This window comes from Haematobia irritans, chromosome 1 (genome assembly GCF_050003625.1).
Source record: "Haematobia irritans isolate KBUSLIRL chromosome 1, ASM5000362v1, whole genome shotgun sequence".
NCBI classification, from domain to species: domain Eukaryota; kingdom Metazoa; phylum Arthropoda; class Insecta; order Diptera; family Muscidae; genus Haematobia; species Haematobia irritans.
In genome coordinates, this window is record NC_134397.1 from 12655076 (window position 1) to 12674873 (window position 19798).

Consider the following 19798-nt stretch of genomic DNA (forward strand, 5'->3'; position numbering starts at 1 on the left):
GATCCGCCTGAAATTTGGTACATGGTATTAGTATATGGTCTCTAACAACCTTGAAGAAATTGGTCCACATCGGTCCATAATTATATATAGCCCTCATATAAACTGATCCCCAGATTTGGCTTGCGGAGCCTCTAAGAGAAGCAAATTTCATCCGATCCGCCTGAAATGTGGTACATGGTGTTAGTATATGGTATCTAACAACCTTGAAGAAATTGGTCCACATCGGTCCATAATTATGTATAGCCCCCATATAAACTGATCCCCAGATTTGGCTTGCGGAGCCTCTAAGAGAAGCAAATTTCATCGGATCCGGCTGAAATTTCGTACATCGTGTAAGTATATGGACTCTAACAGCTATGCAAAAATTGGTCCACATCGGTCAATAATTATATATAGCCCCCATATAAACCGATCCCCCGATTTGGCTTGCGGAGCCTCTAAGAGAAGCAAATCTCGTCCAATCCGGGTAAAATTTGGTACAGGGTGTTAGTATATGGTCTCTAATGACCATGCAAAAATTGGTCCACATCGGTCCATAATTATATATATAGCTCCCATATGAACCGATCACCAGATTTAACCTCCGGAGCCTCTTGGAAGACTAAAATTCATCTGATTCAGTTTAAATTTGGTACGTGCTTTTAATATATGGCCTCAAACACCCATGCAAAAATTGGTCGAAATCTGTCCATTATTATATATAGCCCCCATATAAACCGATCCCCAGATTTGGTTTTGGAGCCTCTTGGGGGAGGAAATTTCATCCGAGTCACTTTCGTACGTGCCAAAGTCCATATCGATTCGTAATTAGTTGTAGACTTACCTTTACATACCTTTTTTGTCTCATATATACGACGTATGGACTAACTCACGATTTAGAAAACGATGTTAGGAAGTTTTAAAATACCACAACCCAAGTAATTCGATTGTGGATGACAGTCTTTCGTAGAAGTTTCTACGCAATCCATGGTGGAGGATACATAAGATTCGGTCTGGCCGATATATACTTGTATACTTGTATATACTTGTTTTTTTGTTACATATATTCCAGATACGTTCGGAAGATTCCGAAAAGGTGTTCAACATTACATACTACTATATTCAATTTTTACTATGAAAATGCAAAATGTGTCTAATTAAAGACTTAAAGTCAGAAAAAAAACAGTGCTTGATATAAACTAAATGGACTGTGTTGTTGGTTCAAAATATTTTTTTTATTGAAAAAAAAAATAAAAATTTTGTTACAAACGAATTTTGTTGGTGATAAAAGTTTGAAATTTTCGAAGACATTCAAAAAGCTCTAACATAAGAAAAACGTTTTCGGCACACTTTTTCCTAACTTTTTTTTTCTTTGCGTGTAGGTTCTCCGTATATTACTTGACACTTCACATATCACCAACTACATAGATAATACAATCAGATTGAAATAAAACTAAATCGGCTTGATAACAAACAGTAAATTAAAAAACATTCATCTGATAAAACTAAAGCAAATCTTCTTGTTACTGTGTGCCAAATGATCGCTTAATAAATAAGGCTATTATGGCCAAATTTTCGATAATCGGGCGATTCCAGGATTTCCATGATTTTTTGCACATATAGTTAGTACTATAGAAAATTAGAGTGCGCCAACTATGAGATCGGTTGATAAATAACGGGTTTATGGCCAAATTTGGGAATATCGGGCAATACATGTATATGGGAGTTATAGCTAAATCTGGACCGATTTCGATGATTTTTTGCACACATAGTAAGTACTATAGAAAATTAGATTTGGCCAAATTTGAGTACGATCGGTTGATAAGTAAGTGACATTATGGCCAAATTTGGGAACATCGGGCGATACATATATATGGGAGCTATATCTAAATCTGAACCGATTTCAATGAAATTTTACACACTTAAAGGCTGGTAAATTAGAATACTTTGTAGCAAATTTGAAGCCGATCGGTTAGTAAATGAAAGCAATCTGATCCCATTTATCGAAATTGGGCGATACATATATATGGGAGCTATATCTATATTTGATCCAATTTCTTCCAAATTCAATAGCGTTCGTCCTTCACACAAAGAAAATTTCATTAAAATTGAGCCAACGAAAATTTTTCATTGATACAACGAAACATTTTCATTAAGACAATGAAAATATTCGTTAATAGTACGAAACGTTTCGTTGACTAACAGAAAATTCGTTACAATAACGAAAAATTTCGTTATATCAATGAATTTGTTTCATTGGCTCAATTTTAATGACACATTTCATTAATATATCGAAACTTTTTCTACCAGTGTTGTGCCAAATAACGCCAAAAACCGCTTAATAATTGCGGCCGGAATTCTGCAAACAAAAAATACATGGAGGGCTAGATCGCCTCTGCAGGTGCTTCTGAGTCGATCGATATATATTTATGGGGTCTAAAATCAATATTTCTAGTAGGCAATTTTTTTTTTACAGATCAAAGTTATTATACTCTGACCACTATATGGTTTATGGTGTTAAACTTAATTGGTACAATTAACTTTTTAGTCAAACTCGGATGACTAAGTCAGTTAACAAAATGAAAATGAACAATTAACACTTTCACTACTGATGTCCACCTAGAAGGACATTCGAAAACGACACCAAACTCGATTTCCCCAATTAGTTTCGATTTATTTCTCGATGTTATATATATAGCTCTCAGAAAAACATATCTCCAATCACAAAAAAAAGGTCCATATTGGTTCGTAATAATTTTTAGACTTCCCTATATATACCTTTTTTTACCTAATACATATATACCACGCACTCCATAGTGGAGGGTACATAAGATTCAGCCTGGCCGAACTTATGGCCATATATACTTGTTTTTAATCTAACTAAGAAATGTAGTGAAAATTAAGTTTTCTATGGGCCAAAGAAGTAAAATCGGTAGATATATATGTATATATATATATATATATATATATATATATATATATATATATATATATATATATATATATATATATATATATATATATATATATATATATATATATATATATATATATATATATATATATATATATATATATATATATATATATATATATATATATATATATATATATATATATATATATATATATATATATATATATATATATATATATATATATATATATATATATATATATATATATATATATATATTTATTTATTTATTTATATATGGGGGCTATATCAAAACATGTACTGATATATATAACAGGTTGACTGATAAGTCCCCGGTCTAACAAAGAAAAGCACATTTTTTGGTCAAAATTCGTTTTTACTATTCAACATAGTTCCCTTCAAGAGCGATACAATTATAACGACCTTCCAATTTTTCGATATCATTTTGGTAGTACTCCTTCGGTTTTGCCTCAAAATAGGCCTCAGTTTCGGCGATCACCTCTTCATTGCAGCCAAATTTTTTCCCTGCGAGCATCCTTTTGAGGTCTGAGAACAAGAAAAAGTCGCTGGGGGTCAGATCTGGAGAATACGGTCATGAATTTTTGCCATCGTTCTCAATGATTTGTGGCACGGTGCGTTGTCTTGGTGGAACAACACTTTTTTCTTCTTCATATGGGCCCGTTTTGCCGCGATTTCGACCTTCAAACGCTCCAATAACGCCATATAATAGTCACTGTTGATGGTTTTTCCCTTCTCAAGATAATCGATAAAAATTATTCCATGCGCATCCCAAAACACAGAGGCCATTACTTTGCCAGCGGACTTTTGAGTCTTCCCACGCTTCGGAGACGATTCACCGGTCGCTGTCCACTCAGCCGACTGTAGATTGGACTAAGGAGTGTAGTGATGGAGCCATGTTTCATCCATTGTCACATATCGAAGGAAAAACTCGGGTGTATTACGAGTTAACAGCTGCAAACACCGCTCAGAATCATCAACACGTTGTTGTTTTTGGTCAAATGTGATCTCGCGCGGCACCCATTTTGCACAGAGCTTCCGCATATCCAAATATTGATGAATGATATGACCAACACGTTCCTTTGATATCTTTAAGGCCTCTGCTATCTCGATCAACTTCATTTTACGATCATTCAAAATCATTTTGTGGATTTTTTTTTTTGATGTTTTCGTCGGTAACCATCTCTTTCGAGCGTCCACTGCGTTCACCGTCCTCCGTGCTCATTTCACCACGCTTGAATTTTGCATACCAATCAATTATTGTTGATTTCCCTGGGGAAGAGTCCGGAAACTCATTATCAAGCCATGTTTTTGCTTCCACCTTATTTTTTCCCTTCAAAAACCAGTATTTTATCAAAACACAAAATTCCTTTTTTTCCATTTTTTTTCACAATAACAAAAGTTGCTTCACAAAAGACGCTCTATCTCACAAACTAATTGACTTACAGACGTCAAATTTTGACACGAATCATTTGAAGGTTGGTACTATATAAAAATAATATGCATTTACTACTAGCGACGCCATCTATGTATCAGACCGGGAACTTATCAGCCAACCTGTTATATCAACTTTCTCTCACCTCACTTAAAATACCTCAAGATTTCAAATTACAAGCAAATTTCAAGCGGTTTCAATGGCCTTAAAATTTCAAATGAAGATATCGGTCTACACCCCAAACCTTTTTCGAGAGCAAAATTGTATTTTTGAACGGTGAACATGGAACATTTTTGTCGTAAAAATGTTCTTTTCTAGGCAAACATATACATGAATTCCGAAATCAGATACATAATGTTCGAGAAAATAACATGGTTGCGACAAACATGTTACATTTTCGCCGCCCAAAATTAGCATTTTGCTCTTGAAACATGTTTGCGGTGATCACATTCCTTCTCTGGGTGTATAAATGGGGCTATATTAAAACAGGGACCTATATACTACATATATCAAATTTGGCACAGCTCTTAGCTCACTTAAAATATATCTAGATTTCAAGTTTCAACGAAAAAAATCGTGGAATGCCTACTTCAATGTCCTTTAGGACTCAAATTGGGATATCGTTTTATCCAATTAAGTAATCCTAGCTTTCTACATCCATCAATTAGTTTTCTTTGATTGCTTAACAAATTATTATACAAAATTAATTTCTTGTGGGCGTCTAGTTTTGTAACAACACAATTCTAATAGAACGTAATACGACTTAAATTGAAACCAATATCGTCAATACAAAATAATTTGTAACCGTAAAAATGTCTGTTGACAAATTGAAAAATTGGTAATGTACTATATGTCGGCTATCCTATATTTATTACTCTAAATTTTTATTTTCAGATTGCAATTGAAATGTATCGGTCTACACCCAGAGAAGGAATATGATCACCCCAAACCTTTTTCGAGAGCAAAATTGTATTTTTGAACGGTGAACATGGAACATTTTTGTCGTAAAAATGTTTTTTTCTTGGCAAACATATACATGAATTCCGAAATCAGATACATAATGTTCGAGAAAATAACATGGTTGCGACAAACATGTTACATTTTCGCCGCCCAAAATTAGCATTTTGCTCTTGAAACATGTTTGCGGTGATCACATTCCTTCTCTGGGTATATAAATGGGGCTATATTAAAACAGGGACCTATATACTACATGTATCAAATTTGGCACAGCTCTTAGCTCACTTAAAATACATCTAGATTTCAAGTTTCAACGAAAAAAATCGTGGAATGCCTACTTCAATGTAGGCATTCCACGATTAGGAGTCAAATTGGGATATCGGTTTATCTAAATAAATTATTATACAAAATTAATTTCCTGTGGGCGTCTAGTTCTGTAACAACACAATTCTAATAGAACGTAATACGACTTAAATTGAAACCAATATCGTCAATACAAAATCTTTTTGACCCAAATTTCGATTTCATTTCAAAGAAAGTAATTTCACTTTTTTTCTTCTTAAATGATCATACACAGGGGACATAGAGATGGCATCACACAAAACACAAATTAATTAATGTAACCAATTTATAAATTGATTCTTGCTTTATCATGCTATGATTTATATATTATTTTGTTTTTGCTCTGATAAGATTGCCCATAACATGTGGTCAGTCACTGATTAATTAAATTTTGTTATTCGAATAAAACATAAACAAATACTTCTTTTGGGGGCACAGCTTTCAAAAACAAAATTTTTTTATTTTACCATAACAAATCTGTTGACAAAAATGTCAAAAACAGAATTCTGTTTGTCATGGTGAGGCGGTTAATTTTGTTTCTTTCTATTTTCATTTTTTGATGTTCGCTTTAGCTTGAGGAACTTATCAATCCAAAATAAAAACCATAAGGAAAAATGCCAATTCATTCATGCCATCGATGTGATGTACAAGTCATGTTAAATGCCCATTTAGTTGCTAATTCAGCCACACTAATCTTCACACCCCTACTGTCATGAATGACAGGTAACATTGACATCTTAGACATGCCATGAAATATCAAAAATGCAGTTTTACCAATTGGATGAAACGAAAATCAATGCAATCCATGTTTAGATGGAAGACTCGATATGACCAATTTGCTTTATGCAACCGTAAATGCAATTTTAAATGTTAATTCAAAAATATTTCGCAAATATTTTTCAATAAATCACAATTGCTAAATATTATAAAACAGTTACCATGGAGATGGTACCATATGGTAGTTACAAGACAATGAACCGCGTCGAACGAGTAAGCACTCATCAGTGGGATAGACCAAGTTAACCAAGTAATCCTTTAATGACTTTAAAAACTTCTTGGCAGAAAAAAACACAATTTTTTTTTGAGTTAATAAGTGACTATTATTTAGACTGAAATGTGTTGGATTTTAAGTTTTTCGACTTATTTATTAATTAATAAATATTTTTTACTGCCAAACTTAACGAATCAAGGATACATGAGCTTCCGCGCAGCCAATCCTAGTTCTAGTTATTTGTGTTGACATAATTTTTATACCCTCCAACATAGGATAGGGGTATATTAACTTTGTCATTCCGTTTGTAATACATCGAAATATTGGTCTAAGACCCCATAAAGTATATATATTCTGGGTCGTGGTGACATCCTAAGTTGATCTAGCTACGTCCGTCCGTCTGTCCGGCTGTACGTCCCTCTGTGGAAATCACGCTAACTTCCGAACGAAACAAGCTATCGACTTGAAACTTGGCACAAGTAGTTGTTATTGATGTAGGTCGGATCGTATGCAAATGGGCCCTATAGGATCACGTTTACGTATTGCTCTCATATAAACCGAACCCCAGATTTGGCTTGCGGATCCTCTTGGAGAAGCAAATTTCATCAGATCCGGTTGAAATTTGGTACATGTTGTTAGTATATGACATCTAATACCCATGCAAAAATTGGTCAATATCGGTCCATAATTATATATAGCCCCCATATAAACCGATCCCCAGATTTAACCTCCGGAGCCTCTTTTAGGAGCAAAATTCTTCGATCCGGTTGAAATTTGGTACATGGTGGTAGTGTAAAGGGTGATACGGTCAAAATTTGGTCAATATAAACTTGACGTATTTCTTTCAATTTTGCATTTAAAAAACCTGAACACGCCTCATTTTGAAGGTGTGTGTGTGTAGAATGTTGCTCCTATTTTGATTTTGGAATTCACTCTTCAGTTGTCAAAATGCCGTCCAAGCAAGAAGAGCAGCGTATCAAAATATAAACCGAACCCGAACTCTCATATAAACCGAACCCCAGATTTGGCTTGCGGATCCTCTTGGAGAAGCAAATTTCATCAGATCCGGTTGAAATTTGGTACATGTTGTTAGTATATGACATCTAATACCCATGCAAAAATTGGTCAATATCGGTCCATAATTATATATAGCCCCCATATAAACCGATCCCCAGATTTAACCTCCGGAGCCTCTTTTAGGAGCAAAATTCTTCGATCCGGTTGAAATTTGGTACATGGTGGTAGTATAAAGGGTGATACGGTCAAAATTTGGTCAATATAAACTTGACGTATTTCTTTCAATTTTGCATTTAAAAAACCTGAACACCCCTCATTTTGAAGGTGTGTGTGTGTGTAGAATGTTGCTCCTATTTTGATTTTGGAATTCACTCTTCAGTTGTCAAAATGCCGTCCAAGCAAGAAGAGCAGCGTATCAAAACTTTGCTCGCGCATCGCGAAAATCCGAGCTACTCGCACGCAAAGCTGGCAAAATCGCTAAAAAAATGCCAAATCAACCGTTACAAATGTAATTAAAGTATTTGGGGAACGTTTGTCGACAGCCAGGAAGTCTGGATCGGGGGGAAATCGAAAACCGGAAGCCGCTGAGACGACAAAGAGAGTTGCCGGTAGTTTCAAGCAAAACCCTAACCTCTCTCTCCGAGATGCCGCAAATAAGCTGGGTGTATCGTCTACAACCGTGCATCGAGCCAAAAAACGACTTACAAGAAGGTAGTGACTTCAAATCGCGATGATAAACAAAATACGACGGCCAAAGCACGATCCCGGAGACTGTACGCGACGATGCTGACGAAGTTTGACTGCGTGGTAATGGACGACGAAACCTACGTCAAAGCCGACTACAAGCAGCTACCGGGACAGGAGTTTTATACGGCAAAAGGAAGGGGAAAGGTAGCAGATATTTTCAAGCACATAAAACTGTCAAAGTTCGCAAAGAAATATCTGGTTTGGCAAGCCATCTGTACCTGTGGCTTGAAAAGCAGCATTTTCGTAGCTTCCGGGACTGTAAACCAAGAAATTTACGTGAAAGAGTGTTTGAATAAACGTCTGCTGCCTTTCCTGAAGAAACACGGTTGTTCCGTACTGTTTTGGCCGTATTTGGCATCTTGCCATTACGGTAAAAAGGCCATGGAGTGGTACGCCGCCAACAACGTGCAGGTGGTTCCCATGGACAAGAACCCTCCCAACACGCCAGAGCTCCGCCCAATTGAGAAATACTGGGCTATTGTCAAGCGGAAACTAAAGAAGACCAAAAAAACTGCTAAGGACGAGCAGCAGTTCAAGCAAACTGGCTTTCTGCGGCGAAGAAGGTGGACAAGGTGGCTGTACAAAATCTGATGGCAGGTGTCAAGCGTGAGGCCCGGCAATTCGGATTTGGAAAAGCGAAAGCCTAACTGAATATTTTTCTTGAAATTTATACTAATTGAACTTGAAAAATAAATTTAATTTGATTTTTTAAATAAACGATTTCACCGATTTACACGCGTTTTCCCTTGACCAAATTTTGACCGTATCACCCTTTATGGTCTTTAATAACCATGCAAAAATTGGTCCATATCGGCCCCCATATAATACGATCCACAGATTTAAACTCCGGAGCCTCTTGGAGGAGCAAAATTCTTCCGATCCGGTTAAAATTTGGTACATGGTGTTAGTATATGATGTCTCACAACCACGCAAAAATTGGTCCATATTTGTCCACAATTATATATAGCTCCTAGGTTAGGTTAGGTTAGGTGGCAGCCCGATGTATCAGGCTCAGTTAGACTATTCAGTCCACATTGATACCACATTGGTGAACTTCTCTCTTGTCACTGAGTGCTGCCCGATTCCATGTTAAGCTTAATGACAAGGAATCGGGCATATAGCCCCTATATAAACCGATCCCCAGATTTTAACTCCGGAGTCTCTTGGAGGAGCAAAATTCATCCAATCTGGTTGAAATTTGGTACGTGGTGTCAGTAGTGATTGTGCATGACAGTCTATAGTAGAAGTTTCTACGCAATCCATTGTGGAGGGTACATAAGATTCGGCCTGGCCGAACTTACTGCCGTATATACTTGTTACAGTATTTTTCGGATAACCAACGGCTACTCCTTGTAATGAAGAAGGCATAAAATTATTTGTGTTAATATTTATTCAGAATATTTCTTAAAATGTCCAACTAATTCATAGATAATCAATCTAAATAACCTTCTTGCATTAGAACTGGCATTAATTGTCGCACAGCCTCAATATATTCGGGCGATGAATAGTAATGATCTTTACTTGTGGCATTTTCCATCATATTCGCAACATCAAGATCTTTCAGATCCTCAGCAGGTTTGGCCAGAAAACCCATGACCAAAGGCAATATGACGGCCAAGAGAAAAAATGCTAAAATAAAAACGATAAACTCATTTATATGGCTTTTCTAAATCCTCGAATATTCGAAAACTTACAAAAATGTCTATATTTCAAAGAAGATATTTGAAATTGGGAAAATTTCGGCAATTTACCATCATACGAAAGTTTGCGTAAAATCCTAATGAATTCGGTAAAATAATAACTCATCAATTCATGTCGTTTCTTACGCAACTCTGCATTGAGTAGGACATATTGGGAATATATCAAATCAACATTGATGGGAGCATAACAGCAGATTTGAAAGTCCACCATAATCATATCCTGTATTCGATGTTCCTCATTGAATGTAAACATAAGATTTTTTATATGAAAATCTCCATGATTCAAAACGAAAATATCACCTTGACCACCATTCGATTTGTTGATATTGAATAGATCCCTACAGGCTTGAGGCACTTCTTGACTCATAATTTTAGCTTTTTCCATATAAATGCGAAATTCTTCATGACTCTCCATTAGATTGATGAAGTTTCGCAAACCATTTGTCATCATATCTTTCATTAATGGTACACTGACAGTCATAAAACCATTTTGGAATTTCGTAACACTTTCATGATTTTCACTTTGTCCAAGTATATAAGATGCAGCATGAAATTTTGCCAATTTACTGTAAACCAATTTAACTTCATCTTCACTTAAGTAGCGTCCTCGCAATGCATTATAACCAGCTTCACATAGATCTTCCATTATTATGACTTTGTGGGGTTTTAGAGAATAGTAGAATAAACTAAAAAAATATTAAAACAATATCTTTGTTATTAATTATATTATTTTTATAACTTCCACCATAAGATAGGAGGACTATGAAAATTTTGAAACAAAATTTATTTAGTCTTTTATGAGTAAAAATAAATATAAGAAATATATCTGAGAATCTTACAAAACTGTACTTAGTTGCAGGTGATTTATATCCATACACCAACAATATATTTTACTTAGAGAAATAAACAATTAAAATTTGGAACAAATTGATTTATGCCCATATTCAAATTAATTTATAAACAGTTTACCGAAGGACTTTGTATGGAAAAAATATTTTTAAAGTTCATTTTAATTTTTTGGAATATGGGAATTAGTTTTTATGAGTGAAATAAATTTAAGGAATAACAGGTTGGCTGATAATTCCCGATCTAACAAAGAAAAACAATTTTTTTTGTCAAAATTCGTTTTTATTATTCAACATAGTTTCCTTCAAGAGCGATACAACGATTATAACGACCTTCCAATTTTTGGATATCATTTTGGTAGTACTCCTTCGGTTTTGCCTCGAAATAGGCCTCAGCTTCGGCGATTACCTCTTCATTGCAGCCAAATTTTTTCCCTGTGAGCATCCTTTTGAGGTCTGAGAACAAGAAAAAGTCGCTGGGGGTCAGATCTGGAGAATACGGTGGGTGGGGAAGCAATTCGAAGGCCAATTCATGAATTTTTGCCATCGTTCTCAATGACTTGTGGTACGGTGCGTTGTCTTGGTGGAACAACACTTTTTTCTTCTTCATATGGGACCGTTTTACCGCGATTTCGACCTTCAAACGCTCCAATAACGCCATATAATAGTCACTGTTGATGGTTTTTTTCCTTCTCAAGATAATCGAAAAAAATAATTCCATGCGCATCCCAAAAAACGGAGGTCATTACTTTGCCAGCGGACTTTTGAGTCTTTCCAAGCTTCGGAGACGGTTCACCGGTCGCTGTCCACTCAGCCGACTGTCGATTGGACTCAGGAGTGTAATGATGGAGCCATGTTTCATCCATTGTCACATATTGACGAAAAAACTCGGGTGTATTACGAGTTAACAGCTGCAAACACCGCTCAGAATCATCAACACGTTTTTGTTTTTGGTCAAATGTGAGCTCACGCGGCACCCATTTTGCACAGAGCTTCCGCATATCCAAATATTGATGAATGATATGACCAACACATTCCTTTGGTATCTTTCAGGCCTCTGCTATCTCGATCAACTTCATTTTATGGTCATTCAAAATCATTTTGTGGATTTTTTTGATGTTTTCGTCGGCAACCACCTCTTTCGGGCGTCCACTGCGTTCACCGTCCTCCGTGCTCATTTCACCACGCTTGAATTTTGCATACCAATCAATTATTGTTGATTTCCCTGGGGCAGAGTCCGGAAACTCATTATCAAGCCAAGTTTTTTCTTCCACCGTACTTTTTCCCTTCAGAAAACAGTATTTTATCAAAACACGAAATACTTTTTTTCCATTTTTTTCACAATAACAAAAGTTGCTTCACAAAAGACGCTCTATCTCACAAACTAATTGACTTACAGACGTCAAATTTTGACACGAATCATTTGAAGGTTAGTACTATATAAAAATTATATGCATTTAATACTAGCGACGCCAGCTATGTGTCAGACCAGGGACTTATCAGCCAACCTGTTATGTCTGAGAATTTTACAAAACTGTATCTAGTTGCACATAATTTATATCCATACACAAAAAAATATTTTTTGTATCCAATCACGAAATTGATTTGGTTCAAATCAACAAAATGATAGTATCAATCACGAATAAAAAAATTAATCAATCCAATTGGTTTAAGATTCAGATATCCTCTGATTGGTAAGAGAGAACTTCAACACATACAAAATACTTCAACACATACAAATACATCACCAATAATTTTTCAATTAAAATTTTATTTAAATAATTAAATGAATCAATTTTTTTTAATTAAATATTTTTCTAAAACGAATCAAAATTGTAATTGAAAAAAAAATATTTGAGAAATTTATTTCTGTGTAGATGTTTAAATTCTCTCGTATCAACCAGAGGATACTTGAAATTGAAACAAACTAATTTTTAAAAGATCCTTGAAAACATTTAATGATAATACTACACTCAAAAAAAAAGTAAACCTCATGGTATTAAATTAACTAAAACAGAGGAAAAAAATTATACACAAATGAAGCATAATGATTAACTAAAATCGTGTCTCCAATAAAATAGTACCGAATTTCTTAAAATTTGTCAATTTTACCAATAATGTCCCCATCTTGAACTTCGTATGGCACTAAAGACATTATTGCAATTTTGAACTCCAATTTTTTCCTTCAAACTTAACATTTTCTTCAACAAGTGAAAAAAAAAATAAATTATGTCTAAAAAATTTTCTTGAATTTTTCGACAAATATTTACTTATTTTTGTGATATCCTTTGTAATACTGTTTAGTTAAAATTTTCTAAAAATTATCGAAATTTTCTAAAAATAACCACAATTTTTTTTTTCCTGGTGGTTTCACTGTTTTTTCAGTATAATTGCTTAATTTACCTTGGTGCCAATTTTGTTGATTCTCCACATTCTGCTAGTATTTTTTCAAGCATAGGCAATGTTTTCGAATACATATCAATTTCAGTTTCAAATACTCCACTTTCCATTAACAACTCTCGTTTTTTATTATCCTCATCGGGTACAGTTTTAATAATTAAGGATCTATTTTGATGGGATATAATGTTAGCCAAGCGGTATTCAACATTACAACGAAACATTATACTGCCATAATGATCGCCCTTCATACTGGCAGGACTCATAGTGAATTTTTGAACCTGGAAATACAAAAAAATAAGTACATAAAATTTCAAATATTACTTCACAAATATAATCTACCTCCACAGCTCCTTGGTTTTCATATTCCGTCAAGACATTTTCTAAAAATTCCCTATCGATCCAGGAAGGTGCAATCAGCTCATCATCATTGTACAGACCCATATTGTTCTTGACTAGTGTAGTTTGTTTATTCAACTGAATGGGGCTACTCAGAGTAGTTTCCTATGATACTTAAAAAATCTCAATAAAAATTTCACTGACATTGTCCACTACTTTTGTATGACCATGTATGTTTGTATGTATATGATGCTTTATGAAAATTATTAATTTATTTATCAGCATGTTTTTTGTTATACCCTCCACCATAGGATGGGAGTATATTAACTTTGTCATTCCGTTTGTAACACATCGAAATATTGCTCTAAGACCCCATAAAGTATATATATTGTGGGTCGTGGTGAAATTCTGAGTAGATCTGAGCATGTCCGTCCGTCCGTCCGTCCGTCTGTTGAAATCACGCTAACTTCCGAACGAAACAAGCTATCGGTTTGAAACTTGGCACAAGTAGTTGTTATTGATGTAGGTCGGATGGTATTGCAAATGGGCCATATCGGTCCACTTTTACGTTTAGCCCCCACATAAACCGACCCCCAAATTTGGCTTGCCGATCTTCTAAGAGAAGCAAATTTCATCCGATCCGGCTGAAATTTGGTACATGGTGTTGGTATATAGTCTCTAACAACCGTGCAAAAAGTGGCCCACGGTCCATAATTATATATAGCCCCCATATAAACCGATGCCCCGATTTGGCTTGCGAAGCCTCTAAGAGAATCAAATTTCATCCGATCCGGCTGAAATTTGGTATATGGTGTTAATATATGGTCTCTAACAACCGTGCAAAAATTGGTCCACATCATTCCATAATTATATATAGCCCCCATATAAACCGATCACCAGATTTGACCTCCGAAGCCTCTTGGAAGACCAAAACTCATCTGATTCCGTTGAAATTTGGTACGTGGTGTTAGTATATGGCCTCAAACACCAATGAAAAAATTGGTCGAAATCGGTCCATAATTATATATAGCCCCCATATAAACCGATCCCCAGATTTGACCTCCGGAGCCCCTTGGAAGAGCAAAATTTATCCGATTCGGTTGAAATTTGGTACATGATGTTAGTATATGGTATCCAAAAACCATGCAGGAATTGGTTCATATCAGTCCATAATTATATATAGCCCCCATATAAACCGATCCCCAGATTTGACACCGGGTGCCTTTTGGAGAAGCAAAATTCATCCGATCTGGTTGAAATTTGGTACGTGGTGGTAGTATATGATATTTAACAACCATGCCAAAAGTGGTCCATATCAGTCCATAATCATATATAGCCCACCTATAAACCGATCCCGAGATTTGGTTTTGGAGCCACTTGGAAGAGCAAATTTAATTCGAGTCAGTTGAAATTTGGTACATTGTGCTAGTATATGGCCGTTAACAAACATGCCTAACTACACGGTTGAAAAAGACTGTTTTTCATATGTTTGGCTATAAACATTATATGTTTGGAACACAAATTTTTAAACACAATATTTTTGAGTGCAAGCATATAATGTTCATAAACTAGCATAACATGTTTGGGACATATATGTTAATATGTTAGAACATATTATGTTTGGGACATAAAATGTTTGTAAATATAATATGCTTGGATGCAAACATATATTAATTTAGAAATAGCCTATAAACATATATGTGTTTAGTAGCTTGGAGCGCTATTTAACAGGGAGCGATATTGAATTAAGTTGGTGGTTGTTGCTTGTTATTACAAAATTAACATTTTATTTTTCCTTGGGCAATTGATCAGCTACTTCTTTGATCCTTACAAACTGTGTGGTCCGCTGTTCGAATCCCCGTCCGGCAAAAGGTAAAATAAAAAAAAAAAAATCATACAATTGAATAATTTCTTCTACAATGTTTGTATTATAGAAAAAGGTGCTAAGAACTAAAAAATCTCGTGGAAGTGAGAAAGATGTGGGGGAATATACAATTGGGCAGAAACAAAATTTTGAGCATTCAGGTCGAAAACCTATGTTGTTAGCACCTATATTACCTGTTTATTTTCATAATTCATTATGATTGTAAATATATAAATAAATAAATAAAATTTTGAGCACAATATTGTTTGGGAGAATTTTTTTAAGCATATAATATTTTTGGGTGCAAAATGCTTCCAAATATATTATATGGTCACATCATAACATATTGTTTTTTGGAAAACAACATGATTGAATTTGGATGCAACAATACAAAATGTTTGGAACTTAGACTACCCAAACATATATTGTTTAGACCAATATGCTTTCAAACATATTATATATTGGTAGAGATCAAACATATAAATGTTTGGGCAATACCCAAAAATGTATATGCTTGAAGCAAAATATGTTTGGGAGTATATGTTATAGAAGCGATTTTTTGTGAGCGTGTAGGTCCATATCGGTCTATAGTTATATATAGCCCTCGGATAAATCGATCCCCAATCACACAAAAATTGGTCCATATCAAGTTCATAATTGTATATAGCCCACTTATAAGCGACCCCCATATTTCAATTCTGGCTCTCTACGTACCGTGCAAAAATCCATATCGATTCGTAATTATTTGTAGACTTACCTATATATACTGTTTTTGTCTAATATGTACCACGTATGGACTAACTAACAATTTAGAAAACGATGTTAAGAAGTTTTAAGATACCACAACCCAATTAATTCGATTGTGGATGACAGTCTTTCGTAGAAGTTTCTACGCAATCCATGGTGGAGGGTACATAAGATTCGGTCTGGCCGGACTTACGGCCGTATATACTTTTTTTTTCATCAACTAGAATTTTTGTTTTCTCAACACCTATATTTATGTTATTAATCGACCTACACTTTGGAAAAATATGTCAAGTAAAATTATTTACATAAATTTGACATTAATTAGATTAAAAAAATGTTTTAAATTAAGATAATCATTTTAAATTTATTATAAAATAAATTTTAATTTACTTCACGTACGTAATTTATTTAACTTTATTGAAGTTATGTAATTTTGGCATTTTTTCCATCGGTCAAATGCCAACATAATTTACTTAAAGAAAAATAATAAATAAAAAAATTGAAAAAAACTGATGGTAGTATTTAAAATTTATTATCGAAAAGGGATTTCGCCTAAGTATATAGTTTATAAAACAACTGTCGTAAACGTTGTTTATTTGTTGCAATGAGAACTTCAAACTTCTTGTCGAAAAAAATTTACCCTAAAGTATAATCCACTGCAGATTTGGGATTATTTTGAAAACCGCACTGCGCTTGCATTTGAACACAATTACGGCAAACAATATACCTAAAGGCAATAGATGCAATATAACATTAAGAGAGTCTGTACTCATCCTGTAAAACGGGCTAAGCAATTGATGCGAAAAACTGCTTACGCAATTCGTTCAAATCATCTATGCTTGATGTACCTCAACATCTAGATGACCAAGCAAAATTTTTTTTTGAATTACTATCAGCACGTGAGGTCGAACAACCAATACAAACCATAACTCAACTACGTAACACTTGTCATAATTTTAAAATTGAATAAATTATTGAAACCTATAGCTGCAATGTTTGGAAAGAGGTCATTGAAAGTGAGGGGTTTTTTTGATATTCTACAAAGAATATTTGGACGGTGGTTTTTATTGATATAAATCAAACATTTTGTTCTTTAATGGATTTAAATCAAAAACAATAGAAACAAGTAAGGAAAGTCTAAAGTCGGACGGGGCCGACTATATTTTACCCTTCACCACTATGAATACAATATTTCTTGATACCATCTTAACACCTTCAAATTTATTGGGAGCTATATAAAGGTTTACATTCCCATATACTCGTACAAATATTTAAATATGAACCGATTTGGACAATTTTTTTTAAACTTTCACAAAATCTCTAGACTCAAAATTTAAATTGGTTATTGACCAGGACGGTCCACAAAAAATTGGAAATATTTAAATTGCACAAAAGTTTGCAAATCTGCATTTATGATTTATCGGTCGATACATACGAATTAGAGTGTAGGTTAATTTGAATCATTCTTGCGAATTTTTGACTTAGTGGTTGCGAGTTTACAAGGAAAATGTGGGTATTGTGCCCATATATGATAAAATAATAGGAAGAACATATAGTATCAATTAAAAAATTAATTGACAGTCAATTAAAAAATTAATTCATACTATTAATTTGTGTGATTGATTTTTGTTTCAATTAAAAAATTTGTTGAATCAATTAAATTTTTAATTGAATATTTTTAAAAACTAAATTAAGATTTTAATTGGAAAACTTTTCGTGAAAATTTTTTCTGTGTACTCAAGTAAATCGTAGTGAAATTTTGACCTCTGGGGCCATATACATCTATATCTAGATCTGAAGTAAAAATGTTCCATTCCCTGTGCACAATTTCAAGTAAATCGCAGTGCAATTACGACCGACGGTGGTCATATGACTGTAAATCGGACGAAAGCTATATATGAGAGCTATATAAATCTGAACCAATTTCAACCAAATTTGATATGCATATTTATAATGTTAATTCTACTCTATGTGCAAAATTTCATGTAAATCGGAATAAAACATTGACCTCTGAGACCATAGGAGTGTAAACCGGGCAAACGCTATATATGGGAGCTATATATAAATCTGAACCGATTTCAACCAAATTTGATATGCATATTTATAATGTTAATTCAAGTCCCTGTACAAACTTTCACGTACATCGGAAGAAAACATTGGACTCTGGGGCCATAGGAGTGTAAATCGGGCGAAAGTTATATATGGGAGCTATATATAAATCTGAGCCGATTTCAACCAAATTTGGTATGCATATTTATAATGTTAATTCTACTCCCTCTGAGGCCATAGGAGTGTAAATCGGGCTATATATGAGAGCTATATGCGAATCTGAACCGATTTGACATATTCTGAAAACTTTACGAAACTCACTAAAACATTCAAAATTGGAAGAATATCGGTTGATAAATGCGTCATTTATGACCAAATCGGTTATAAATATATCAATATATCTAAATCTGAACTAATCAATAGGGATCGTCTTGGGGCCGAAAAAAGCTCCTATGCCAAATTTGAGGACGATCGGACTCAAGCTGCGAGCTGGACTTTCACACTAAAATACACCAACAGACAGACAGACATACAGACGGGCATCAGAATTTAATTTTAAGCCGATCGGTATACTAAAAGATGGGTCTATGACTACTTCTTCTTGGCGTTACATACAAATGTCTAACCTAACCTAACATAAGCTAACCTATTAAATATACCCTGTACCACAGTAGTGGTGAAGGGTATAACAAGCCAGAAAATGCTAAAGACTGACAGTGGCAAACCTACTGAACTAGTATAGGACCACATTTGGGTGAAAAGAAAATTACTACGACGAATTTAGCGTAGCTAGACAAATTTCTTGGTGGGGGCTATAGCCACCCTAGCAAAAAATTAATAGACTGAAGTTATAGGTTCAACTAATGTTTATACCCTAAACCACATAGTGGTCAGGGTATAATAAGTTTGATCGGCCAAAAAATGTGCCTACCAGAAATATTGATTTTAGACCCCATAAAATATATACCGATCAACTCAGAATCACCTCCGTCTGTCCATGTATTTGTTGTTCACAGGATTCCGGTCGCAATTATTGACCGATTTTGATGAAATTTGGTACAGGAAGTTGTTTGGGCACAAGGACGAACGCTATTGAATTTGGAAGAAATCGGATCAAATTTAGATATAGCTCCCATATATATGTATCGCCCGATTTCGACAAATGGGGTCACGTTGCACTTTTTTACTAACCGATCGTCGTCAAATTTAGCACAAAATAATCATCTGCATCACCCTTTAAGCCTGCAAAATTTCATCGAAGTCGCTTCAGATTTAGATATAGCTCCCATATATATGTATCCCCAGATTTTTCTAAAGTTGGCTAAATGTAATCTTCTATAGCACTAAATGTATGTGCTAAATTTCATCGAAATCGTGTTAGATTGAGATATAGCTCCCATATATGTATCGACCGATTTTGAAAAATTTCCCCC

At 34.6% G+C, this 19798-nt stretch overlaps 1 protein-coding gene across 1 annotated transcript; it reads right to left on the bottom strand.

Annotated features, from left to right (window-relative positions):
- Positions 1-9796: 9796 nt before the first annotated feature.
- On the bottom strand, positions 9797-13862 carry LOC142220260 (uncharacterized). The gene is made up of 4 exons (XM_075289287.1): positions 13709-13862; positions 13373-13647; positions 10119-10810; positions 9797-10053 (listed from the first exon to the last, which is right to left on the bottom strand). Exons 1-4 carry the CDS (start codon positions 13808-13810, stop codon positions 9857-9859), a joined length of 1266 nt encoding a protein of 421 aa, XP_075145402.1. The 5' UTR covers positions 13811-13862; the 3' UTR covers positions 9797-9856.
- Positions 13863-19798: the final 5936 nt, after the last annotated feature.

What these genes read in the sequence shown, in the direction of transcription:
- LOC142220260 (XM_075289287.1), bottom strand. Translation starts at nt 13,810, where the DNA reads ATGGGTCTGTACAATGATGATGAGCTGATTGCACCTTCCTGGATCGAT. An exon ending in TCAACAAAATTGGCACCAAG is followed by an intron (nt 10,811 to 13,372) that starts GTAAATTAAGCA and finishes ATATTTTTTTAG; the next exon opens with TTTATTCTACTATTCTCTAA. An exon ending in TTTGAAATATAGACATTTTT is followed by an intron (nt 10,054 to 10,118) that starts GTAAGTTTTCGA and finishes TTTTTATTTTAG; the next exon opens with CATTTTTTCTCTTGGCCGTC.